The 26748-nt window shown below is 45.4% G+C and overlaps 2 protein-coding genes across 2 annotated transcripts in view; both read left to right on the top strand.

Annotated features, from left to right (window-relative positions):
• Window positions 1-851, top strand: part of LOC116986630 — a 35432-nt gene extending 34581 nt beyond the window's left edge. Inside the window, 1 exon segment of the mRNA XM_033042209.1 lies at window positions 700-851. Coding sequence (XP_032898100.1) covers window positions 700-851 — 152 coding nt within the window.
• Window positions 852-935: 84 nt separating this feature from the next.
• On the top strand, window positions 936-26313 carry LOC116986629 (polymeric immunoglobulin receptor-like). Its single transcript, XM_033042208.1, has 11 exons — window positions 936-1002; window positions 4638-4841; window positions 6452-6772; window positions 9583-9903; window positions 13979-14299; window positions 15549-15866; window positions 18206-18526; window positions 19790-19838; window positions 23172-23260; window positions 25578-25624; window positions 26047-26313. Exons 1-11 carry the CDS (start codon window positions 936-938, stop codon window positions 26311-26313), a joined length of 2325 nt encoding a protein of 774 aa, XP_032898099.1.
• Window positions 26314-26748: the final 435 nt, after the last annotated feature.

Genomic DNA, 26748 nt, shown 5'->3' with positions numbered 1-26748 from the left:
CGTTTCGGGTCGAGAGCCTTCTTCAGACTGAAAGTTTCACCTCTCAGTAGATAATAAAATAAGACAATCATCACGGTCAATGTGAGACACAGTCTTTATTCCTATTTGACAAAATAAAAAGACGACGTCTTGCACATATTGAGAGAAGGTGCATCGCACCAAACAACATTTGTCTAAAAAAAAACAGATTATTCTTCAGCTCATTAAAGAGCTCGGGTGAAAAAAACCAATATAGTGTGTGAAAAAAAGTAACATCATTTGTACCACGTGATTAACAACACTACAGTCCACGATGTTCATTCAAGATTAACGGGAAAGATCGGGAGACGGACAAGTCACTCGCACGAATAACAGAAATGCCGAGTACCGTGGGAACTCTTTATCTACCCCCCGTTATATCGTGAGGAACTCGTGCTGGACCACGACCACTTCACTCGGGTGACATCTTGCTTCAGGTCGCACCGTGAGAACTGGCCATTAAGGGCCAAGCACGGGCTGGTAGAACTAGTGTAGATGGGGTGTGTTGGTCAGCGCGGGCAATTTGGGCGGAAGGGCCTGTTTCTACGCTGTATGGCTCTGTGACCATATGGAAGATTTCAACCTGGTGGCTCTGGCTGAGATACAGATGAGGTGAAAATTGTAGAAGGTCTCATTTTCAGATGTTCCCTCAGTGTCTGACTGTATGCTCCTTTCCCGTAGAACCCCTGTCTGTTCCTGTGCTTGGATTTTTGTCGCCAGGGGGCTCGGTGACAGTATCCCGTGAGTCTGCCCGCGATCCCTTCCCAGTAACCACACCTGGTATGAATATAACCCACCTGTGGATTCCAAGATCTCAGAAAACAATATCCTGAATCTACATTGTCAATCCTTCAAATACCAGCACCATCAATATTATTCCACAACCTCATATAATAATGGAACAAAAATCCAGTGAAATGGCCAACGTGTGCATCTCCAGCAGTGACGTGCCCTGCAGTTTTCTGGTGGAAATCAACGTCACTGGTAAGTAGTGGAGGGATTTGGGGGAAGAAGTGTAGGTGAGGTTGGGGGAGGTCTGGTTGCTGGGCTCCAGAAATAGATCTCCCAGTGCAGATACAGGCCAGCTTCCTGGCTAGAACATCTTCTGTTTACACACCTTTAAACTAGGTTTGCAGTATTATCAGTCCAAGCACTTTTACTTTCCCACCATCATCTCCGCGGGATGCGCACTCAGATATGGTAAGGGAATTAATATTAGCAGTAATATTGGTAAAGAAAGCTTTTGGTGTGCTGGCCTTTATAAGGTAAAGAAAGCTTTTGGTGTGCTGGCCTTTATAAATCAGAGCATTGAGTATAGAAGTTGGGATGTAATGTTAAAATTGTACAAGGCATTGGTGAGGCCAATTCTGGAGTATGGTGTACAATTTTGGTCGCCTAATTATAGGAAGGATGTCAACAAAATAGAGAGAGTACAGAGGAGATTTACTAGAATGTTGCCTGGGTTTCAGCAACTAAGTTACAGAGAAAGGTTGAACAAGTTAGGGCTTTATTCTTTGGAGCGCAGAAGGTTAAGGGGGGACTTGATAGAGGTTTTTAAAATGATGAGAGGGATAGACAGAGTTGACGTGGAAAAGCTTTTCCCACTGAGAGTAGGGAAGATTCAAACAAGGGGACATGACTTGAGAATTAAGGGACTGAAGTTTAGGGGTAACATGAGGGGGAACTTCTTTACTCAGAGAGTGGTAGCTGTGTGGAATGAGCTTCCAGTGAAGGTGGTGGAGGCAGGTTCGTTTTTATCATTTAAAAATAAATTGGATAGTTATATGGATGGGAAAGGAATGGAGGGTTATGGTCTGAGCGCAGGTATATGGGACTAGGGGAGATTATGTGTTCGGCACGGACTAGAGGGGTCGAGATGGCCTGTTTCCGTGCTGTAATTGTTATATGGTGTTATATGGTTATATGGTTATAAATGTGGCCAAAGTTAACTCCTGGACGGCGGTATCAGATTTGGTCCACTGTGTTAATGTTGACCATTCAGTACCATCGATACTAATCTCATTTACCAGCACCTCGTCCATTGTGGCAATCCAGGTACCTCTATCTTCTAGGTTTAAAAATATTTCTTGATACCCTTGAAACATCCTGCTCCTTAACTTAACCAAATGTTCTCCAATTTTACACATATCTGCCGTGCAAAACGTTCCAAAAATACCCTATATTTGCTGCTCAAAGTTTTGCACACCTGTAATAGGACCCCCTTTCCTCACCTGTTCTGCATGGAATTTTATAAAACCCTTATCCAACCGCTCCCCATCACTGTAATGTTCCATCCCAAGCAATACTCCTCTCAAGTGAAATTGCTCCCTTCAGATTAGTTTATGGCTGCAGCGTGGAAACAGGCACTTCGGTCCACTGAACTAGACGAAACTAAACTAAACTAGTTTACACAATGTTGGCGCAACGGGATCGTGTGGACTCGGTGGGCCGAAGGGCCTGTTTCCGCGCTGTATTCTAAACTAAACTAGTGGAAAGTCCATTCTTGTGCATAACAAACTGGTTGGGTTGCAGCTTGAAAGAGCAGTAAGCGGGGAGACGAGGAAACATAGAAACGTAGAAAATAGGTGCAGGAGTAGGCCATTCGGCCCTTCGAGCCTGCACCGCCATTCAATATGATAATGGCTGATCATCCAACTCAGTATCCTGTACCTGCCTTCTCTCCATACCCCCTGATCCCTTTAGCCACAAGGGCCACATCTAACTCCCTCTTAAATATAGTGAAATTAACTGGCCTCAACTACCTTCTGCGGGAGAGAATTCCAGAGATTCACCACTCTCTGTGTGAAAAACGTTTTCCTCATCTCGGTCCTAAAAGATTTTCCCCTTATCCTTAAACTGTGACCCCTTGTTCTGGACTTCCCCAACATCGGGAACAATCTTCCTGTATCTTGCCTGCCCAACCCCTTAAGAGTTTTGTAAGTTTCTATAAGATCCCCCCTCAATCTTCTAAATTCTAGCGAGTACAAACCGAGTCTATCCAGTCTTTCTTCATATGAAAGTCCTGACATCCCAGGAATCGGTCTGGTGAACCTTCTCTGTACTCCCTCTATGGCAAGAATGTATTTCCTCAGATTAGGAGACCAAAACCGTACGCAATACTCCAGGTGTGGTCTCACCAAGACCCTGTACAACTGCAGTAGAACCTCCCTGCTCCTATACTCAAATCCTTTTGCTATGAATGCTAACATACCATTCGCCTGCTTGGAATGTACTTTAATCTAATATGTTCAAACAATCATTTCTTTCTTTACACTGAATTGTTCAGCAGTGCTGACACTTTGTTCGCGCTGCTGAAACACAGGTGTGTAGATTCGTATCTCTGAACAGCAGCTTGCGAGCACCTCGGTGTAACACTGTTTGCTGAGAAGTGTTTGCAGAAGTCATGGGTCAAAGGCGAATGAAGACAGAATTAAATTGTTTTGCTGCATCGTCGGTTCCTCTCTGCAGTGTTTTAGTTGGGCAAGTAAACAGGAAATAGCTCTTAACACAAGATCCTTTACAAAGGGTCGTCAACGCTCAGCTAACATCAGTGGCGGACACATCAGTGTGTTACACCCATACCACGTGATGCATAACATTGCCATTGATGTACACAACTCGAATAAACTGCACTGTTCCACTGAAAGTAACACACCCAGAACGATAGCCCGCAGCAGATATTATATTATATTATAATGCAACTGGTTGCCTACAAAATGAAATCGTTGCAAGCAGATGTACAAAGTCAGCCAATGGAATGTACATGAGCACAACTCTGATAATTTAGTAGATCTGAATGGCAACGTATACAAGTTAATAATTGAATTCACCGTGCATATTCATCCTTGCTCTAACTTCACTAAGTGTATCACTTCGCCCTTGTTTGAGTTACATTACACATGCCAGACAAACTTTTTCACAGTCCACTACACCATTAATTGTCATTTTCAAAACATGAATATCATACCAATAGTGTTTCAAAGTTTGAATTGAATAGTTGAAGCAATGAGAAGAGGGTCAAACTCCAATTAACTTCAGCTGATTTCAGGCGAAAATCCCCTACTTCCTAACGCCAGCTTCCTGTTTTGCCCCTTGTCAACAACAATATGCGAAAAAAAAGTTCCAATTATTACATTTTTGATCTGCCGGTCCACTTAATCATCAAGAGGGAATGATCCGGAAGCGTACACATCTTAGACGTTTCTATTCTTCTAAATGTCATACTTTAACCATAGTTTAATTGTTTACACGAGAGGTCCCGACCCGAAACGTCACCTATCCACTTTCTCCAGAGGTGCTGCCTGGCCCGCAGAGTTGCTCCTGCATTTAGTGTCTATCATTATTTCCCCCATTGTTCAGTGCTAACAGACTCCGAGTACCGATATGACCGCCGTTCCATCCTTATGGATACATCACACTTGACGAAGTGGTTGAAGCAGCTGCAATAACAACATGTAATGGGGACTTGAACAGGTCCATGGATAGGGAAGGCTTGGGGAGATATGGGTCGAGCGTGGGCAAATTTGATTAACTTAGATGAGCATATTGGTCTCACGCGATGGCGAGAAGGGCCTGTTTCCGTGATCATATGACCCAACAATTTGTTAAATTTAACCCAGAGCCTTTCACACTGCAACGTGTCGAGCTGCTGCTGGCTCGCTGTGGTTCAGGATCTGACGTCCTGGTCCCTTCTTGTAATTGCTATTTGAGAGTTGCGGTTGTATCTGAGAGCTCAGAGCTGAGCGACAGACAGGCAAGTGCTGGCCTTGTCACTGTGGATAAAACAATGTGGATTCCCATTCTTCTCATCTCCTCGCTGCCGGGTGAGTGAAAGCCAGATCCTGATATTCCAATGATCAATGTTATTTGGGGTCCCGTGCACCCTTTCTACAGCAGAGATGGTTAAGTGTGTGTAGACATGTAATGGGGGAGATGGAACTCAGTGCATTGTGGTGATGGATCTGAAATCACATTTGAATATCTAGACAATGTTCGTGGTTTAAGCACCGTTAACACGTGGTATCATTGCATCCTGATGATAGTTTATAGGCATAAAATAGCAAATTAATTTGGAGCAGATACTCCAAGACACCTGAACCGAAGAACAGAGGTTCCAACATCACCAGGAAGTTAATTCTACACTAACAAAATGTGTTTACAACTGCGGTGGAAGTCAGGATTGTGGACTCATTGTGTCAGTTCAAATATTCCCTGCATTTGTCCAACTCAACTCTGTCGCAAACCCAACAATTCTTCGGAGTCTGAGACTGTACCACTGTCCTCGTTCTGTTCACCCACCCCCACCTCTCTCTCCCTCCATCCGCTCTCGGATCCTCGGCCCAGTCGTGCTGAAATTCAAATTCAGTTTATTGTCACGTGTACCGAGATACAGAGAAAATATTTTTGTTGCGTGCTAACCTGCCAGATACACGATTACAGTCGATCATCTTACAGTGCATAGATGTGCACAGTGCACATGAATGGGAAATAACGTTTAGTGTAAGGTAAAGCCAGCAAAGTCCGATCAAGGGTAGTCCGAGGGTCACCAAAGAGGTAGATAGTTCAGCACTGCTCTCTGGTTATGTGAGGATGATTCCGATGTCTGATAACAGCTGTGAAAAAACTTTCCCCGAATCTGGCGGTGTGCGTTGTCACGCTAGTAACGCTCTCCGGTAAGGGACCCGCTTTTTTTGTAACTCGTCCGCCCTCTGTCCTCAGTCAGGGCGTTGTAAAGGCAGTGGCGGCGGTGAATGTCAAAACACGGGTCGGCTTTCCGCGTCCGGGTGGGACTATGAGAATGACCAGGCGCTGTCCACGGGCACCTGGGGGATTTCCAGGACATCTGGGCAGCACCTGTGGTTGAATACATCCTTGACAAGTATTGTAACATAGTTGTATAGTCGTTTATTTAGTATATTTGTTTGTCTTGTATTGTGGTGCTGGGTTCTTGTTTTATTGTATTGTAAATGTTATCTTTAATAATTGAATGCATTATTTGATAATTTAAAAAAACACGTGTCCGGCCCAGTGTCGGTTGAGAGATGAATGTTGGCAGCGCAACCGGAGGCACCGCCAAGGAAATAGCTAAGTGGGGTATTTCAGTAGGGTGTGAAGCCGGGCACCGCCTGGGGTTGTTGAAAGGCAGCTCCTGCAACACTGCCGCGCTCCCCCAGTACCGCACTGCGATCCCAGCCCAGTTTCTGCTCAGGGATCTGGAGTGGGAAGTGAACCCTAATTGTACTGACCCGGGGACAGAACACTGACACGACTGGTACAATAACAGCACTGCCTGCACTTCAGACCGGAGACATTGGCCGTGAAGCAATATGACACATCATGGAACGTTTTAAATTTTTTTTCATGTAACCTTCAAAGTGTATCTATTTCAATTAAACAGTTAATTTGCTCTCCATCTGAAAGTTTCTCCGCTCAGTTTCAGGTGCAGTGTGGGCAAAGTGGGATGACAGAGGAGTTGTGGGAAGAACGATCACAATCGATTGTCATTATGCAGCAGAGTACCGCTCACACACAAAATACTGGTGCCGTGGGAGGAGTCGCCCGTGTAGAGTTTTAGTGGAAACAAATGGGCAACACGGACGGAGTGGAAGAGTGTCAATCACAGATAACCCGGCACGAGGAATGTTTACTGTGACTGTGGAGGATCTTCACTCTGGAGATACAGGATGGTACAGCTGTGGAATTACAACATCTGCCGACCATCCAATATTTAACGTTTATCTCGAAGTATCTGACGGTACGTTTCGCAGCGATTGACTTGACGTCTCCAGCAGAAAGACAATACAGGATTACAATCGATCCTCTTACAGATCATAGATACATGAAAATGAAATAACCTTTAGTGTAAGGTAAAGCCAGCAAAGTCCGATCAACGGTAGTCCGAGGTACATCAAAGAGGTAGATGGGAATTCAGGACAGATCTCTGGTTGTGGTAGGATGATTCAGATGCCTGATCACAGCTGTGAAGAAATTGTCCCCGATTCTGGCGGTGTGCGTTTTCACGCTCGTAACGCTCTCCGGTAAGCGACCTGGAGTTGGGTGGTGAGTGAGCGAGTGGTGAGTGGGTGAGTGGTGAGTGGGTGAGTGGGCAGGTGCATGGCAGATGAAGTTTAATGTGGATACATTTGAGGTTATCCACTTTAGTAGCAACAGCAGGAAGGCAAATTATTATCTGAATGGTGTCAGGTTGGGAAACGGGGAAGTACAAAGAGATCTGGGGGGTCCTTGTTCATCACTCCCTGAAAGCATGCAGGTGCAGTAGGCAATGAAGAAAGCTAGTGGCATGTTGACCTTAATAACAAGAGGAGTTGAGTACATAGGAACATAGAAATTAGGTAAAGGAGTAGGCCATTCGGCCCTTCGAGCCTGCACCGCCATTCAATATGATCATGGCTGATCACCCAACTCAGTATCCCGTACCTGCATTCTCTCCATACCCTCTGATCCCTTTAGCCACAATGGCCACATCTAACTCCCTCTTAAATATAGCCAATGAACTGGCCTCAACTACCCTCTGTGGCAGAGAGTTCCAGAGATTCACCACTCTCTGTATGAAAAAAGTTTTTCTCATCTCGGTTTTAAAGGGTTCCCCCCTTATCCTTAAGCTGTGACCCCTTGTCCTGGACTTCCCCAACATCTGGAACAATCTTCCTGCATCTAGCCTGTCCAACCCCTTAAGAATTTTGTAAGTTTCTATAAGATCCCCTCTCAATCTCCTACATTCTAGAGAGTATAAACCAAGTCTATCCAGTCTTTCTTCATATGACAGTCCTGACATCCCAGGAACCTTATCTGCACTCCCTCTATGGTAATAATGTCCTTCCTCAGATTTGGAGAGCAAAACTGTACGCAATACTCCAGGTGTGGTCTCACCAATACCCTGTACAACTGCAGTAGAACCGCCCTGTTCCTATACTCAAATCCTTTTGCTATGAAAACTAACATACCATTCGCTTACAGGAGCAAAGAAGTCCTTCTGCAGTTGTACATGGCACTAGTGAGACCAGACCTGGATTATTGGGTGCAGTTTTGAACTCCAAATTTGAGGAAGGACCTTCTTGCTATTGAGGGAGTGCAGCGTAGGTTCACAAGGTTAGTTCCCGGGATGGCGGGACTGTCATATGTTGATTGAATGGAGCGGCTGGGCTTGTACGCTCTTGAGTTTAGAAGTATGAGATGGGTTCTTGTTGAAACATATAAGATTATTAAGGGATTGGACACGCTAGAGGCAGGAAACATTTTCCCGATATTGGCGAGTCCAGAATCAGGGGCCACAGTTTAAGAATAATGGACAGGCCATTTTGATCGGAGATGACGGAAAACATATTCACCCAGCGAGTTGTGAATCTGTGGAATGTTCTGCCTCAGAGGGCAGTGGAGACCGATTCACTGGATGCATCCAATAGAGAGTTAGATAGAGCTATTTGGGCTAGCTGAATCAGGGGATATGGGGAAAGGCAGGAACGGGGTACTGATTGCGGATGATAAGCCATGATCTCATTGAATGGCGGTGCTGGCTAGAAGGGCTGAATGGCCTACTCCTGCATCTATTGTCTATCTACCCATGTATCTATGTATGGATCTACAGTTCCTTGTGTCTCCACCTCATATGGAAAAGCAAGGTCAATCAAAACTTGAGCAAGAGAACATTACACCCGTGAGAGAAACTGGGCGCTGGGGTTTTCCGATGACTGTTTTCGTGTGTTACTTTTATATTTGAAGTAAACGCTTCTGATGTTAACGACTCGCGAATAGATTTAGGTTCTGTTGAGATAAGGAAATAAAAGACAATTAAAGATAGACATAAAATGCTGGATTAACTGATCGAAACAGTCAGCATCTCTGGATAGAAGGAATGGGTGAAGTTTCGGGTCTGAGCATGGGTCTCGACTCGAACCGTCAGGGAGAGAGAGTTAGATGGAACTCTAAAAGATAGCGGCGCTAGGGGATATGGTGAGAAGGTAGGAACGGGTACTGATTGTGGATGATCAGCCATGATTATAGTGAATGTCGGTGCTGGCTCGAAGGGCCGAATGGCCTACTGCTGCCCCTATTGTCTCTTATCACTTGACCCGCTTTATTGTAACCCGTCCGTCCTCTGTCCTCAGTGGCGGTGAATGTCTAAACACGTGTCCGGCCCATTGTCGGTTGAGAGATGAATGTTGGCAGCGCAGCCGGCGGCACCGCCAATGAAATAGCAAAGTGAGGTATTTCTGTAGGGTGAGAGGCCGGGCACCGCCTGGGATTGTTGAAAGGCAGCTCCTGCAACACTGCCGCGTTCCCTCAGTAACGCACTGCGATCCCAGCCCAGTTTCTGCTCAGGGATCTGGAGTGGGAAGTCAAACCTAATTGTACTGACCCGGGGACAGAACACTGACACAACTAGTACAATAACAGCACTGCCTGCACTTCAGACCGGAGACATTGGCCGTGAAGCAATATAACACATCATGGAACGATTTAATTTTTATTGCATGTAATCTTCAAAATGTATCTATTTCCATTAACCAGTTCATTTGCTCTCCATCTGAAAGTTTCTCCCCTCAGTTTCAGGTGCAGTGTGGGGAGATACGTATGTAAGAGGAGTTGTAGGAAGAGCGATCACAATCGATTGTCACTATGCAGCAGAGTACAGCTCACACACAAAATACTGGTGCCGTGTGCAGAGTCGCCAATGTACAGATTTGGTGGAAACAAATGGGCAACACGGACGGAGTGGAAGAGTGTCAATCACAGATAACCCGGCACGAGGAATATTTACTGTGACTATGGAGGATCTTCAGTTCGGAGATACAGGATGGTACAGATGTGGAATTACAACATCTAACGGCCGTCCAATGTTTAACGTAGAACTCCATGTATCTGACGGTACGTTGCGCAGCGATGGACTTGACGTCTCCACTGAAATGCCTGATCCAAGTTTTCTCCGGGAAGGGTCAGGGCAGCAACGATATCCCGAGGCTCCGCAGCAGTGCAGAGACCTGCGGGGAGCGGGCGGGGGTCGGGAAACCCCACTCATGTTGCACTCACGGCTGATGGTCCCCAATCAATAACCCGTGCCTGCCTTCTCCCCATGTCCCTTCACTCCACTAGCCACTGGAGCTCTATCTGACTCTCTCTTAAAACCATCCAGTGATTTGGCCTCCACTGCCCTCTGTGGCAGAGAATTCCACAAATTCACAACTCTCTGGGTGAAATCGTTTGTCTCACCTCAGTCTTAAATGGACTCCCCTTTATTCTACGACTGTGGCCCCTGGTTCTGGACTCGCCCAACATTGGGAACATTTTTCCTGCATCTAGCTTGCCCAGTCCTTATATAATTTTATGTGTTTCAAAAAGAATCCCCCTTATCCTTCTAAACTCTAGTGAATACAAGCCTAGTCGTTTCAATCTTTCCTCATAAGACAGTCCCGCCATCCCAGGGTTCAGTCTCGCGAACCTGCGATGCACTACCTCAATCAGAAGGATGACCTTCCTCAAATTAATCTGCCCGCTTGTTTTTGCCACCAAAGTGGATAACCTCACATTTATCTATATTGGACTGCATCTACCACGCATCTGCTCACTCACTCAACCTGTCCAGGTCACCCTGCAACCTCCTAGCATTCTCTTCACAGTTCACACTGCCACCCAGCTTTGTGTCATCCGCAAACTTGCCAGTGTTGCTCCTAATTCCCTCTTCCAAATCATTAATATATATGATAAACAGCTGCTGCCCCAACACCGAGCCTTGCGGCATTGCACAGGCCACTTCCTGCCATTCTGAAAAGGACCCGTACACTCCTACTCTTTGCTTCCTGTCTGCCAACCAATTTTCCATCCACGTCAACACCCTACCCCCAATACCATGTGGTCTAATTTTAGTCATCAGTCTCCCGTGCGGAACCTTATCAAAGGCTTTCTGAAAGTCTAGATACACTATATCCACTCGCTCCCCTTCGTCCATTTTACTTGTCACATCCTCAAAAAATTCCAGAAGATTAGTCAAGCATGATTTTCCTTTCATAAATCCATCTGACGTGGACTAATCCTTTTATAGCTATCAAAATGCCTCATTATTACCTCTTTAATAATTGACTCCAGCATCTTTCCCACCACCGAAGTCAGGCTAGCTGGTCTGTAATTTCCCCGTTTTCTCTCTCGCTCCTTTCTTGAAAAGTGGAATTTAACTTCACTTTCACTTCAAGTTGGACGCTCAGCACATTTCCCTTCCTCTGAACTGCATGAAATGTCACCCTGTCAGAGGTTTGCATTCCGAGTCAAACTAATAATCCGATAGTGAGAAACAAGTGTTGAGTCTGAGACTGAACCACTGTCCTCGCTCTATTCACCCACTCTCAACTCTCTCGCCATCCTCTCTCGGATCCGCGGCCCAGTCGTGCTAAATTGTCCAGGGCGATCCGGGGTCATTGGGAATAGAATAAAATAGATGATTCAGATGCCTGATAACAGCTGGGAAGAAACTGTAACACTCTCCGGTAACGGACCCAATTTATTGTTACCCTCCGTCCTCTGTCCTCGGTCAGGGCGTTGTAAAGGCAGTGGCGGCGGTGAATGTCTAAACACGGGTCCGGCCCAGTGCCGGTTGAGAGAAGCATGTTAGCAGCGCAGCCGGCGGCACCGCCAATGAAATAGCAAAGTGGGTCTTTCTGTGGGGTGAGAGGCCGGGCACCGCCTGGGATTGTTGAAAGGTAGCTCCTGCAACACTGCCGCGCCCCCTCAGTACCGAATTGCGATTCCAGCCCAGTTTCTGCTCTGGGATCTGGAGTGGGAAGTGAACCCTAATTGTACTGACCCGGGGACAGAACACTGACACAACTGGTACAATAACAGCACTGCCTGCACTTCAGACCGGAGACATTGGCCGTGAAGCAATATGACACATCATGGAACGTTTATGTTTTCTTTCATGTAATCTTCGAAATGTATCTATTTCCATTAAACAGTTCATTTGCTCTCCATCTAAAAGTTTTTCCCCTCCATTTCAGCTGCTGTTTGGGGGGAGAAGAATGTAACAGGAGTTGTGGGAAGAGCGATCACAATCGATTGTCACTATGCAACAGAGTACCGCTCACACACAAAATACTGGTGCCGTGGGTGGAGTCGCCAATGTACAGATATGGTGGAAACAAATGGGCAACACGGACGGAGTGGAAGAGTATCAATCACAGATATACCGGCACTAAGAATATTTACTGTGACTGTGGAAGATCTTCACTCTGAAGATACAGGAAGGTACATCTGTGGAATTAGAACATCTGCCGCCCATCCAATGTTTTCCGTACATCTCCAAGTATCTGACGGTACGTTTCGCAGCGATTGACTTGACGTCTCCACTGAAATGCCTGATCCATGTTTTCTCCGGGAAGGGTCAGGGCAGCACCGATATCCCGAGGCTCCGCAGCAGTGCAGAGACCTGCGGGGAGCTGGCGGGGGTCGGGAAACCCCACTAATGTTGCTCTCACCCAGTGCGGGCTCTGTCCCATTGAGCGGCCACCCACTTCAAGTGGGATGCTCAACACATTTCCCTGCCTCTGAACTGTATGAAATGTCACCCTGTCAGAGGTTTGCATTCCGACTCAAACTAATAATCCGAGAGATCAGTGAGAAATAAGTGTTGCTCGCGGTCTGAATACCCGGAGAATAATAAACAGGGAATCAGTCCCCGGAGCTCAACAGACTGCGTTCAGTCCACCCGGGACAGGTCAGCCCCCTGGTCCGACGCTGCCTGGACAGGTTGTGATTGACGCAGGGCAAACTCAGACATCATTCCTTGGTGTGGAAATGATTGATTGATTGATTGATTATACCTTTAATAATCCTTTACAGGAAATTACAGTGCCACGACAGCTTCAAGACAGACATAACACCACACATTTCCTCAAATAGCTTCCATACTTAACAAGTTAAAATACAAGTTAAAATACAAGTTAAAATACAATGAATGAAAAAAATAGTGCAGTTATTTATGCGCATTATATAACCTTATAGCAGCTGGTATACAAGACTTCCTATCTCTCTCAGTTTTGCACATTGGTGCAATCAGTCTCTGACTGAAGATGCTGCTCTTGATCACCTTCAGGGCATGGAGTGGGTGAGTGGGGTTGGTCATTATTGAACCCAGTTTGTTCAGAGTTCTGGCCTCTGCCACCTGCTGAACCGTTCGTTGCTCAGCCCCGACCACTGAGCCGGCCTTCCTGATCAGCTTGTCCAGTCTGTTTTTGTCCGCTATGCGGGCGCCATCTCCCCAACAGGCCACAGCAAAAAACAGAGCACTGGCCACATGGTAGACACTGCACATTGAGCGAGAAACTTATAGAAATGTATCAATCATGAGAAGCATGTTCATTTTCCCACGATGTGTGGAATCAAAAAGTGGAGGACGGACGCAATGGGAACTATTTAAAGGGGGGGGGGCGTGGATAGCAAGGTGTCACTTACTGTAATGGCATGTTTTGTACAGGTGAGTGGCCGAAGCTGAACACAATTCGCACAAGTTCTACCTCAACAACATATGTACAACTGAAACATAACATCCCAACTTCTGTTCTGAGGGACAACATTGTCCACACATTGGGTTACATGTATATGGAACCTGCTGCCAGAGGAAGTTGTTGAGGCAGTTAGAATAACAGCATTTAAAATACATTTTGGATATTTGCGTAGATTGGGATCATTGCGAGTGATAAATGAGAAACGCGGACATATGGCTATGGCACAGAAAGACATGTTGGTCGGCATGAATGAGCTGTTGTGATGGGCATCCTTCGGTTCTCTATAACTCTAACCTTCTTCGGTTTCTGGGCTTCGCACACTCACAGAGATGTAGGTGAGCCGGTGAGATATCAACCGGACGGTTCGGGCTGAGATAAAGGGCTGCTGAGATTTAGCAAGGTTTTTAACTTTTCATGCGGGTAACTGAATGTTTGCTCCATTCCCACAGAACCCGTGTCTGCTCCTGTGCTCAGATATCTGTCACCAGCAAATGCCTCACGTCTCGGAGGCTCAGTGTCAGTGTCGTGTGAGTCTGTCCGTGGATCCCTTCCCATCCATTACACATGGTTTGAGAAGAACGAGCATTGGGTTTCAACTGCCGTGTCTGGCAATCAACTGGATCTGAGTTGTGAAATCCTCGGAGGTCAACACCGTCAATATTACTGCACAGCCTCAAATAATCGTGGGACAAAATCCAGTGAAAATCTCAACGTGAAAGTCTTCAAAGGAGCAGGAACGTGCAGTTATGTGACAGAAATCAACAATGCAGGTGAGTGCTCTTCTCGTGTCCCTGAACCTGCTGCTATTCGCCTTGTGGTGATGTTCATGGATTTCTTGTTATTTGCAGACGGCATCATTTCAGCCACCGTGAGCTCGTGGTGTAAAATGCGAGAGTTTGTTTGGGGGACTGGTAAATAATTGCCTGTTGCTTCCACCTGGGATGTGTTGAGCAATTTCAGCAAAGGAGAGACAAACATGCACGTATCACAACGTGTTTAGTGCATTCCATCAAATTTCGGCCTTCCAACTTAAAAATATTTTTTCTAGCTGCCACTTAAGGTCTCACACTCACTTTGAGTCGGAGAACGCACCAAATTCATTCTGTTTGGATCCGCCATCATTTCCAATGAAGGGTGTACAATTTCATGATTATGTTCATGATGTTAACTGTTAATTTGAGTCAAATTCCAGTAATCTCACAAAATTAAAGTGGAATCTACTTGGCCGTCACTCCATCAAGTATAACCCTTAATTTTGTCAAAGAGAATTTTGAAAAGAACTTCCCAGTAGGTGTGGAGACGTTCAGATTGGAAGTCCAGAATAGAGTGTAAATCAGAGTGACCAAGTTTAGAGAATGGCAGTTCTTCTTAAAATATTTCAGTGTCATTCACCCTTAAGTCTTTATTACAAGATGTAATTCCCCCTCAACTAAATGTTCTTATGTTTTTTTGGCTATTATCATCTTATTTTCCCTTGTGCATAATTTTATATATAATTAATTTTGTCACAAGAAAGAGCAAAGCACATAAATTAACTAATTCACCCCAAAATAATTTCATTCACCCTTGGGTGAATCATTCACCAGTTTAAGAAGCACTGGCCTCGGCTACAATTCCGCTGAACACTTGTGCTTGGTCTGTCATGATCCGGAATCTCACTTGGTAGACACCCCATCCTCAACCGCTGATGCAGAGCAGCAGCAGTTTGCACCATCTGCACGATGCACTGCAGCAACTCACCAAGACTCCCGAGACAGAGCCTTCCAATTGCAACAGGCTCCATGTTCAATGCATCATTCTTCACCATTCACACCCACATTGGCTGGGAAGCGCTTTGGAACGACCATGATGGTGAGGGACGGTGTACAGTATTTGTCTCTCATCGCAATCTAGGTGGAATTCAAAAGAGTTAAGACAATCATTGCGCGGACTCCCCTGTACTCATTGACGTATACTATAATGTATATGTTTGTGAAAGGCTAATTTTTCTCTTCAATTTATGAAAGATGATTCCTGCAGTTTCAGGTGCACTGTGGGCGGAGAGCGAAGTACGCGGTGTTGTGGGAAGAGCGATCACAATTGATTGTCACTATGCAGCAGTGTACCGCTCACACACAAAATACTGGTGCAATGGGACAAGTCACAAGTGTACACATGCAGTGGAAACAAATGGGGAACATGGACAGAGCGGAAGAGTGTCAATGTCAGGTAACCCGGCACGAGGAATATTTACTGTGACTGTGGAGGATCTTCACTCTGGAGATACAGGATGGTACAGCTGTGGAATTACTACACCTGGCGAACCAACATTTAAAGTACGTCTCCAAGTATCTGAAGGTAGGTTTCTCAATGAGTGACTTTATGTCTCCACTTTGGCAACGGAAAAAATATTTGTTAGATGGGAGTCTGGTGCACAGTTCTGGTCGCCGCTTTATAAAACAAAAGATGTGAAAGGTTTGTAGAGTTTACAGAAAAATGTTCACCCGGATATTTAGTAATAGTTTACAAATGCAACATGGAAACGGATCCTTCGGCCCACCGAGTCCTCACCAACTAGCGATCACCGGTCACACTTGTTCTATATTATTCCACGTCCCCATTCGCTCCCTACACACAATTCTACAATACCGCCATTCACACACCTCATTAGTGCAACAGTATCACCATCAACTATTTTATGCAAGGAAATTAAAAAGTTGTTGATAGTGATACTGTTGCACTAATGAGCTGTTTGAATGTTGGTATTGTAGAATTGTGGCAGAGTTTCAGATTAAAAGAAGATTAACTGCAGATGCTGGAATTGTACAACAAAGGGAGATGGTGCTGCTGTGTACTGGTACCGTGGCAGACATGGTAGTTCTGGCAGCTGGGAGGATGGAGAGACACAGAGATGTTCAAATCTGGTAAATGGATTGTGAGGAGAAGGAGCAGAGAAGACTTACAAGGATGTTGCGATGACTTGAGGGCCTGACATGCAGGGAAGGGTTGAGCAGATTAGGGCTTTATTTTTTGGAGCGCAGGAGGATGAGGGGTGATTTTATTACAGGTAAACAAATCATGCGAGTTTAAAATAAAATTGGACCCCAACACAGAATTGATTATTTTTGGAACAATGGAAGCCGGCTGATTTCGGTCCAAAATTATCTCCTTAACCATGGCTTGATAACAGCAAAAAAACGTATACTCAAATTCTGGAACAACGAACCCACCCCCACGCTTAAAATGTGGATTTCAAGCATGTCTGAAATGTTACACCTCGAAGATATAAGATTCGTCCTAGCATGTAAAGCAGACCAATTCCTAAAGATTTGGTCTCCTTTTATCGACATTCCAAGTATATGGTGCAACTTAACCCTGGAAATTAACTGTTTCAGAACTGGGTGAGGGGTGTGGAAAGACATGAAGCAGGCATATCCCTTCTCCCTTTTATTCTTTTTCTGTTTTGTTTTCTTATTATTTTATTTTATTCTTTATTTTTTATTTATTTTTATTAATCAATTTATTTATTTTTCGGGGGGGTTCACGTTTTTTTTACGGCTCTATATCTTTACGGGTTCTTTCTATCTATTCCTTCGCTAACTTTACTTTACTTAACTTTCTCTCTCCTTCTCTTTTTTGCTTCTGTTACTTTTCTATTAATAAATTAAAAACAAGAAGTTGTACACGAAATGTAATATGTAAAACAGGGTTTATACTACTGCACATTGCTTCTAATAAAAATATTTATTAAAAAAAATTTTAAATCACAAAAATCACGCGAGGAATAGATCGAGTAAATACACAGTCTTTTGCCCAGTGTAGGGGAATCGAGAACCGGAGGACATAGTTTTAATATCAGGGGGGAATGATTTAACAGGAACCTGGCGAGTAACGTGTTTACACAAAGGTTGGTAGGTCCATGAAACGAAATGCCGACGGAAGTAGTTATGGCAGGTACTATCGTAACATTTCAGAAAATATTGGACAGTTACATCAATAGGATATGTTTAGAGGGTTAAGGGCCAAGAAAGGACAGGTGGAACTAGTGTAGTTTGGGCGTGTTGGTCAGCGCGGGCAAGTTAGGCCGAAGGGCCTGTTTCTACTCTATGACTCCACGAATCTATGTAGATGGGATGGGTCCGACAGTTATATAAACAATGCTCCCTTTTTCCTGCTGGCAATTCCTGAAATGGAAAAGAGAATCGAAGTTTGTCTGATGATATGTCTGCTCTGTGGTCAGTATTCATCACCATGTTATAGGAAAGATGCAATCAAGTAAGATTGGGTGCAGAGAAGATTTACAAGGATGCTGCCATGACTTGCGTGCCTGAACTCCAGGGAGGGATTGAGCAGACTGGGATATTATTTCTGGGAGAGCAGGAGGATGAGGGATGATCTTATGGCAGCTACAAAATCATGCGACGAATAGATCGAGTAAATGCACAGTCTTTTGCGTTTGGAGGCTTATGGGCTAAGCAAGGGCAGATGGAACTAGTGTGGATGGGCATGTTGGTCAGCGGGGGCAAATTAGACAGAAGGGCCTGCTTCTACACTATATGCTTCTATGACTCTATGTAGATGGATGGGTCAGATTCCAACCTGGCGGCTCTAGCGAAGATACAGAGATGGTGGATATTGGCGAGTGTTTGATTTTCTCATGTTCACCCATTGTCTGACTATCTGCTCCTTTCCAACAGAACCCGTGTCCGTTCCTGTGCTTGGATTTCTGTCACCAGCCTATTTCTCCTGTCTCGGGGGCTCAGTGACAGGGTCATGTGAGTCGGTTCGGGGATCCCTTCCCATTAACTACAGCTGGTATGAAAATACCCCATCTGGGGATTCAAAGATCTCAGACAACAATGCCCTGGATCTACATTGTCAATCCTTCAAACACCAGCACCATCAATATTATTGCACAGCCTCAAATAAACGTGGATCAAAATCCAGTGAAATGGTCAACGTGTCCATCTCCAGCAGTGACGTGTCCTGCAGTTTCCTGGTGAAAATCAACGGCACTGGTAAGTAGTGGAGGGAATGAGGAGACGAAGGGGAAGTGGGGGCGGGGTGGTCCATAAGATCACAAGTGATAGAAGCAGCAATAGACCATTCAATCATGGCTGATGTATCTTCCCCTCTTCACCCCATTCTCCTGTCCTCTCCCCGTAGCCCCCCGACACCCTGAAATCCATGCACGTTATTTAATTAACTTATCAAGATTAAAATGATGGAATTATGGTCCATTTGTCAATACTTGGTTGCTGTACTTCAGACATAGATTTCCCAGTACTGGTGTAGGCCAGCTTCCGGACTAGAACTTCCTCTTATGTTTACACAGCTTTAAACTAGGTTTGCAGTGACATCAGTACAAGCACTTACATTTTCCTTCATCTCCACATGACCGACGCTCGAATATGGGAAGGGAACAGAAATTATCCGTAAATGTGGCCACAGATAACTCCTCGAGGACGGTATCAGCTTTGGTCCACTGTGTTAATGTTGACCATTCAGAACCATCGACACTAATCCATTTTAACAGCCCCTCATCCACAGTCTTCTCCGACTTGACAATTCATGTGCCTCCACTATCTAAGTTTAAAAATACTTCTTGCTCATATACCCTCCAAATATTCTACTCCTTAACCCAACCTTATGTTCCCCATTTCTACGCACATCTGCTGTGCTGATTTCCCACAAAGTACCCTATCTATATTCCTCATAGCTTTGCACAGCTGTAATAGGGTCCCCCTTCTTTTCCTGTATGGATTAAAATCCCTATCTATCCAGCCTTCTCCTTCGAACTGTAATGTTTTATCCCAGGCACTATCCCTCGCATGAAATCACCTCCTTTAGTTTAGTTTAGAAAACCAGGTGGAAGCAGCTGCCTTTCACCGGTGCACCAATTCCATCCTACTCAACAAGGGACAATTTACAGAAGGCAATTAACCTAAAAACCCGCACGTCTTTAGAATGTGGGAGAAAACCGGAGCATTTGAATAAACCCCACGCGGTCACAGGGAGAACATACGAACTCTGTGCAGATAGTACCCGTAGTCAGGATTGAACCCGGGTCTCTGGCGCTTTAAGGCAGGAACTCTACCGCTGTGCCGCCCACTGAGTTGTACCTGAGTTGTGCAAGCATCTCCCATTTGCTGCAATTTACACTGGAGAAACATTGCCCTGTCTATTAACACTATAAACTCCTTACATCGGACAAGCATGCTCTCTTCTTCAACTGCAAGTGAAAATCAGTGAAACTGATTTTTATTTCCTTGTTCCAACAGAACTTGAATATTCTTGTGAAACTTCGAAAGGATCCAATGATTTATCAAGGTAAAATACTCTGTTTCCAATGAAAGGTGCCATGTACTAATTGCTGGTGTTTTGATTGGGATTGCTTTAATTGGGAGAAAGTTGGTTCCTCCGTTCACTGGCATTAAAGGCCTTTGAGATTATTGATCTGAATGCACAGACACAGCCAGTGGAACCACAGCCTCACAACGCCAAGACCCTGAACTTAGGTGCCGTTATGTGCGTTCTGCAAATTTCGCCTTTCATTGTGTTGGAAGGAACTGCAGATGCTGGTTTAAACGGAATATAGGCACAAACAACTGGAGTAACTCGTCGGGTCAGACAGCATCTCTGGAGAAAAGGGATAGGTGAAGTTTTGGGTTGAGACCCTTCTTCAGAGTGAGAGTCAGGGGAAAGGGAAACGAGAGCGATATCGACGGTGATATACAAAGATATATAACAATGAATGAAAGATATGCAACAAAAGTAACGATGATGAATGAAACGATCCATTGTTAGCTGTGGGCTAGGTGAAACCGAGTTGTACAGACAATGAGACACTACAAGACAACAGTGAAATTCGTACAACGACTAGGGTGGGGGACGGACGGAGAGAGAGGGGATGCAAGGGTTATTTGAAGTTATAGAAATCAATATTTATACCGCTTGGCTGTAAGATGCCCAAGCGAAATGTGTGGCGCTGTTCCTCCAAGTTCCATTTGGCCTCACTCTGGCAATGGAGAAAGCCCAGAATAGAACAGTCAGTGTGGGAATGGGAGGGGGAGTTAAATAGTTTAGCAACTGGGAGAACATATAGTCCCAGGCGGACTGAGCGTATGTGTTCAGTGAAACGATCGTCCAGTCACCATCTTGTCTTGCTGATGTGGAGGGGCGGTCCCACCAGCATGCGACCTACATGCGGCAAGCGCGACCAAACTGGAAGCGGGGGCTGCGCGGAGGTCGAGTGAGTGACGTGAAGTTCGAGCGAAGTCCGCGGGCAGTTCGCGCGTGACGTACGGCGTCAAGTATCTAACCCTCTCTTGTTAGATAGAGCTCTAGGGGCTGGTGGATTCAATGGATATGGGGAGATGGCTGGCAGGGGTTATTGAATGGGGACGATCAGCCATGATCACAATGTATGGCGGAGCTGACTCAAAGGGCCGAATGGCATTCTCCTGCACCTATTTTCCATGTTTCTATAGGGCGTTCCCTGTGGTATTCACCATGAGTTCTCCATCACTAACCTCATCCCACGGTGCGAGATGAGTATAGTTGCCAAACACAACTATTGCTGCGTTGCCTTGCTGTGACCTGCTCTGGTGTGGTACTGAAAGGAAAATGCATAGTGAAATATGGGCTAAAACACCAACTTGCGGAGTTTGTCAAAGTCTCAATGTCAGTCACTCCAACAGCAGGAAGTGTCTCCACCTAGAACGTGACCCTGTGTGGTAGGCACGTTAGGTCACACTGCTGACCTTGAGATGGTCATGGTGAGCCGCCTTCTAGATGTGTTGAAGATGTTCCATATTCCAGACAGCCCTAATTTCAAGATGGCGGCGCTGGCTTAACAGCTGCGGCCCACCTGCAGTCCGTCTGTTTTTTTTCTTTCGTTTTGTTCCTTGTCATGTTTTAGTTAATTTTGTTTTATTAAGTTGTGTATGTGTGTGGGTGGGGTGGGAGAAACATGCATTGGTCTCTTCCTTCGGGGGATGCGATTTTTTCTTTGGTCGTAGTCCCCGTCTCCGTCTGCGCCGAGGCCTAATGGCGGAGCTGGCGGCATCGGAGCTGTAGCACCGGCAGCAGCGGCGGAGACCCGACTCGGCACCGAAGCTGTGGCGGCAGCAGCAGCGGCAGCGGAGACCCGACTCGGCCCCGAAGCTGTGGCGGTGGCAGCAGCGACAGCGGAGACCCGACTCGGCCCCGAAGCTGTAGCGGCGTCAGCAGCAGCGGAGACCCGACTCAGTCCTGGAGCTGTGGCGGCGGCAGCAGCAGCGGTAGCGGAGACCCGACTCGGCCCCGAAGCTGTGGCGGAGGCGGCGGAGACCTGACTCGGCCCCGAAGCTGTGGCGGAGGCAGCGGCAGCGGAGACCCGACTCGGCCCTGGAGCGGTGGCGGCGGCAGCGGTAGCGGTGACCCGACTCGGCCCCGAAGCTGTGGCGGAGGTAGCGGCAGCGGAGACCCGACTCGGCCTCGGAGCTGTGGCGGAGGCAGCGACCACCCGCGGAGTTTGAACCGTCGCCTCGGCGCAGAGGGAGAACAAAGAGGGAAGAGACAGAGACTTTAAGATTTTTGCCTTCCACCACAGTGAGGAGGTGTTTGGTGAACTCACTGTGGTGGATGTTAAATTTGTGTTGATTGTGTGTTTTTGTCATTTTTTAAATTATATGTATGACTGCAGGGAAACAAAATTTCGTTCAGACCGAAAGGTCTGAATGACAATAAACGAATCTAATCTAATCTAAACGAGCGTCACTGTCCAAACCAATGTTGGAGGAGATGGAGATGTAAATGGCATTGGGGTGAGATTTGTTGAAAGAAGTGCATTGTTTTCTCTTTGGCATAGTGTTGTCTCCGCCGAGGTTGGAACAGGGTTGTAGAACCGTGTTCACAAAGTGGTGGTTTCAAGGATAGCTGCAAATATTAGGGTAAATCGGGTACCACACCTTTGCAGTACTGAGGGAGGGTAGCGTGCTAGCTGTAAGATATGAAAACTCCAATGACTGTGGCATGGTGGGACAGCGATGTAGTTGCTGCCTCACTGCCCCAGAGATTGTGATCGATCCTGACTACGGTTGCCGTCTGTACAGAGTTTGTTCGTTCTCTCAGTGACCACGTGGGTGTTCTCCTGATGTTCCCGTTTTTTCCCGCATTCCAAAGACGTGCAGGTTTGTAGGTTAATTGGCTTCTGTAAGTTGTCTCTAATGTTTCGGGTAAATATAATATATGGTGATTGCTGGTCGACGCAGATTTGGTGGTCCGAAAGTCCTGTTTCCATGTTGTATCTCTAAAATAAAATTAATTAAACTAACTTAAACTAAACTAAACCAAACTCAGCTGAACTCAACTCAACTAATCATTGCTATAAAAGTGTAACATTTCCCATGCATTTTTAGTGAAGGAGAAGGTAGGGTTCCTTAATGGTTGGACCCGATTGCTCTTCAACCAGTTTCACGATCGTTGGTCAATGTCACCTTACTGTGAACAGATTAGCTGCTGCATTACCCACTGAAACAGACTCTACACTTCATTTCCTTTGCTGCACACTTCATAAAAATTATGAAAGGTGCCATATACATGTTTGACTTTTGTTCTTTACTGAAGGCCAAGAATCAATGATGAGCCATGTCTCACCCTTCCCTTTTCTCTGTCTGACAGGTTCATTTACATAGTTGCGTCTGGTGTCACTGTGCTTCTCCTGATTCTCATCATTACCTTCTTTTGGTACCGAAAGCGTGAAACCAAGGGTGAGTTTCTGATTTCCCTTAAATAATTTCACAATACATGTCTGAGTTCCTTGCAGAATGTCAAGAGATTTAATTCTGTTCTAATCAACAAATGCCCTGCATTAACGTATTAAAATGTAGGAGGAAGCATGAAAGATCAATAATGCTATCATGTTTGATGCTATCATGGTGACTCGGTGACAAAAACTGTTATTTCAACATTACTGTACAGAAAATGTCTGAGTGTGAAATGGCAGAGATGCGTGAGAACTAAGAGGCTAGGTAGAAGTAAGATTTACATAGATACTCTCATCCTCTCAGCTGTTATAATATGCTTTGTGTGATTAGCTGTTGTATTTTAAATCAGGTTAAGTCGTGTTTATTGTCACATGCACAAGCACGGTGAAGTACAGTTACAATGAAGATCACGCCTGCAGCCTCACAGGGGCATAGACAGCGTACAACATACCTGCACCACACAGAGGGTGGTGAATATATGACAGGAGCTGCCAGAGGAGGTAGTTGAGGCAGGGCAGGTCTAGCCTGGACAGGTAATCCAAGATGTGAACGCCCATGAACGTGAAGCTGCTAACTAACTCCACCGCCGATGAAAATGTGAAAGTTCACTGAGCTGTTTCTCAGTCAGAGAGCATTAGTGGAAAGTAAAACAGGTAAACATTTCAGATCCAAGATCCATCATACAACAGGGAAAGATGAAAAAGAGGGGCAAACCTCATTGAAAGATCAAATAGTGAAAGGCCTGGATAGAATGGATGTAGAGTGGATGTTTCCACTAGTGGGACCATCTAGGACCAGAGGACATAATTTCAGAATTAAAGGACAATCCTTTAAGATGGAGACGAGGAAGAATTTCTTTAGAGTGTGGCAAATCTATGGAAATCTTTGCCGCAGAAGGCTGTGAAGGGCGTCAATAGATATTTTTAAGGCATAGATGGACAGATTATTGATTACTGCAGGTGGCATGCATTATGGAGAGAAGGCAGGAGAAAGAGGTTAGGAGGGTGAGATAGATCCGCCATGATTGAATGGCGGAGTAGATGGATGGGCCTAATAGCTTAACTCTACTCCTATCACTTATGAACTTACGAAAACCTGTTGGAGCAGATACGGTTAGGACGATAGACACAAAATGCTGGAGTAACTGACTGAAATAAGCAGCATCTCTGGAGAGAAGGAATGTGTGATGTTTCGGGTTGAGACCCTTTTTCAGACTGATGTCATGGGAATGGCAGTACAGAGATGAAATATAGTCGGAGACAGTAAGACTGGTCAGAGAACTGGGAAGGAGCGGGGAATGGAGGGAGAGGTAAAGCAAGGGCTACTTGAAGATAGGGAACTCAAGCTGGGGTGTAAGCCGCCCAAGCGAAATACGAGGTGCTGTTCCTTCAATTTGCGTTGGGTCTCACTCTGACAATGGCGGAGGCCCAGGACAGAAAGTTTAGTGTGGGAATGGGAGGGAGTGTTAAAGTGTTGAGCAACCGTGAGATCAGGTAGGTTTAGGCAGCTAGGGAGGGATGGGTAGAGCACAGGGAATATGTTCCATACTGAACATTACATATAAATTAGGTGCAGGAGTAGGCCATTCGGCCCTTCGAGCCTGCACCGCCATTCAATATGATCATGGCTGATCATCCAACTCAGTATCCTGTACCTGCCTTCTCTCCATACCCTCTGATCCCCTTAGCCACAAGGGCCACATCTAACTCCCTCTCAAATATAGCCAATGAACTGGCCTCGACTACCCTCTGTGGCAGAGAGTACATAAAGTAACCAGATCAAGAGGGCATATTCGTGCAAATATACTGCACTATTTTGGGGTTCTCCTAAATATAAAGTTGTGACAACATTCGTGTGTTGGAATGAACTGCAGATGACGGTTTACACTGAAGATAAACACAAAATGCTCTAGCAATTAGCGGGTCAGAAGCGACATTTTGCCAGCAGCGCAACAGAAAATCATCAAATATAGTAGTTCTCAGCTTAGCTGGATAAAAGAAACAGGTTGAATATGTGTGTATGTGTATATATACACACTGACCTTTTTTTTCTCTCCCGTTATGTACTATGTTTACATATTCTATTGTGCTGCAGCAAGTAAGATTGTCATTGTTCTATCTGGGACATATGACAATAACACTCCCTTGACTCTTGAAAGGGAACAGGTGACGTTTCGAGTCGAGACCCTTCTTCAGACTGAGAGTCAGGGGAAAGGGAAACGAGAGATATAGAAGGTACATGGAACACATGAATGAAATATATGAATGAACGATGTTTAAACCTGTTCCTGATATGGCTCTATCGACAACATATTTTCCAGAATCCAAGTACAATACATCACACGGTGAAGACAACAATGAAACCCAGGTAACAATGTGAAATATACATTTTCTGAGTGATGAAGAATATACAACATTGAATTATCTGTGTTTACACTGGCCGTTTAGCAACACCAGTCCACTCCAGTTAAGAGATCCAGAGCAGAAACACGCCCTTTGGCCCACCGAGCCCACGCCGACTGGTGACCCCGCACACGAAAACTATCCTACACACACTAGGAGCAATTTGCTATTAAACCAAACCAATTAACCTAAAATACAAACCTGTTGTAGGCGCTGTCAGGCAGCAACTCTACCGCTGCTCCACCGTGCTGCGCTATCTTTGTGTTGTAAACAACAGCCATGGCTTGTTCTGTACACTGAACAGTTTGAGACCTACTTTGTAATAGACATCTGTTGAGGACCTTTCAAATCTATTAGGTTGTAAAATGGGATTTTGTTATATTTCAGGAAATGGCAGCGTTGGAAGGGAAGCACGTTGATTCAAATCTGGAAAACACCAGGGCAGGTGACCATTTGGACAACAATGAAGGTGGAATCACGTATGCAGTGGTGAATTGTCAAAGGAAGTCGAGATCAAGGCAGCATGCGGCTGAAAACGCTGTCGTCTACGCAGATGTCAATTTTCATCGCAACTGCCCAAAGGGCATTCGGAAACCCCACTGTACTGGGACTCCAGAGAACACTGAGTCAATCTATGCCTCTGTCGTTTCTTAGGAGAGATTTTTAATTCGGTGTGAGTTTTTGGCAACACTTGCTTTACCACACTATTTAGATTACATTGCATTAATCTGTCCCATACGTTTTCAAAGATGAACACAAAATGCTGGACTAACTCAACAGGTCAGGCAGCATCTCTGGAGAAAATAGACAGGTGATGTTTGAAGTTGGGACCCATGTTCAGATGGTCTGTAGAAAGGTCCTGACCCAAAATGTTACCCATCAATTTTCACCAGAGATATTTCTTGACCATCTGAGTTACTCCAGCATTTTGGTTCGTCTTTGGATAAACCGGCATCTTTTTATAGCTATACTTTGTCAAACACCTTCTGAGCGGTTTCGTTCAATTCATCAGGTGTAAGGGGTGATGGGGAGAAGGCAGGAGAGTGGTGTTAGGAGGGAGAGGTAAATCAGCGACGATTCAATGGTGGA

This window comes from Amblyraja radiata, chromosome 24 (assembly GCF_010909765.2).
Source record: "Amblyraja radiata isolate CabotCenter1 chromosome 24, sAmbRad1.1.pri, whole genome shotgun sequence".
Classification (NCBI taxonomy): Eukaryota; Metazoa; Chordata; class Chondrichthyes; order Rajiformes; family Rajidae; genus Amblyraja; species Amblyraja radiata.
Note: the sequence above shows the minus strand (reverse complement) of the source record. Positions and strands in the feature narration are given on the sequence as shown.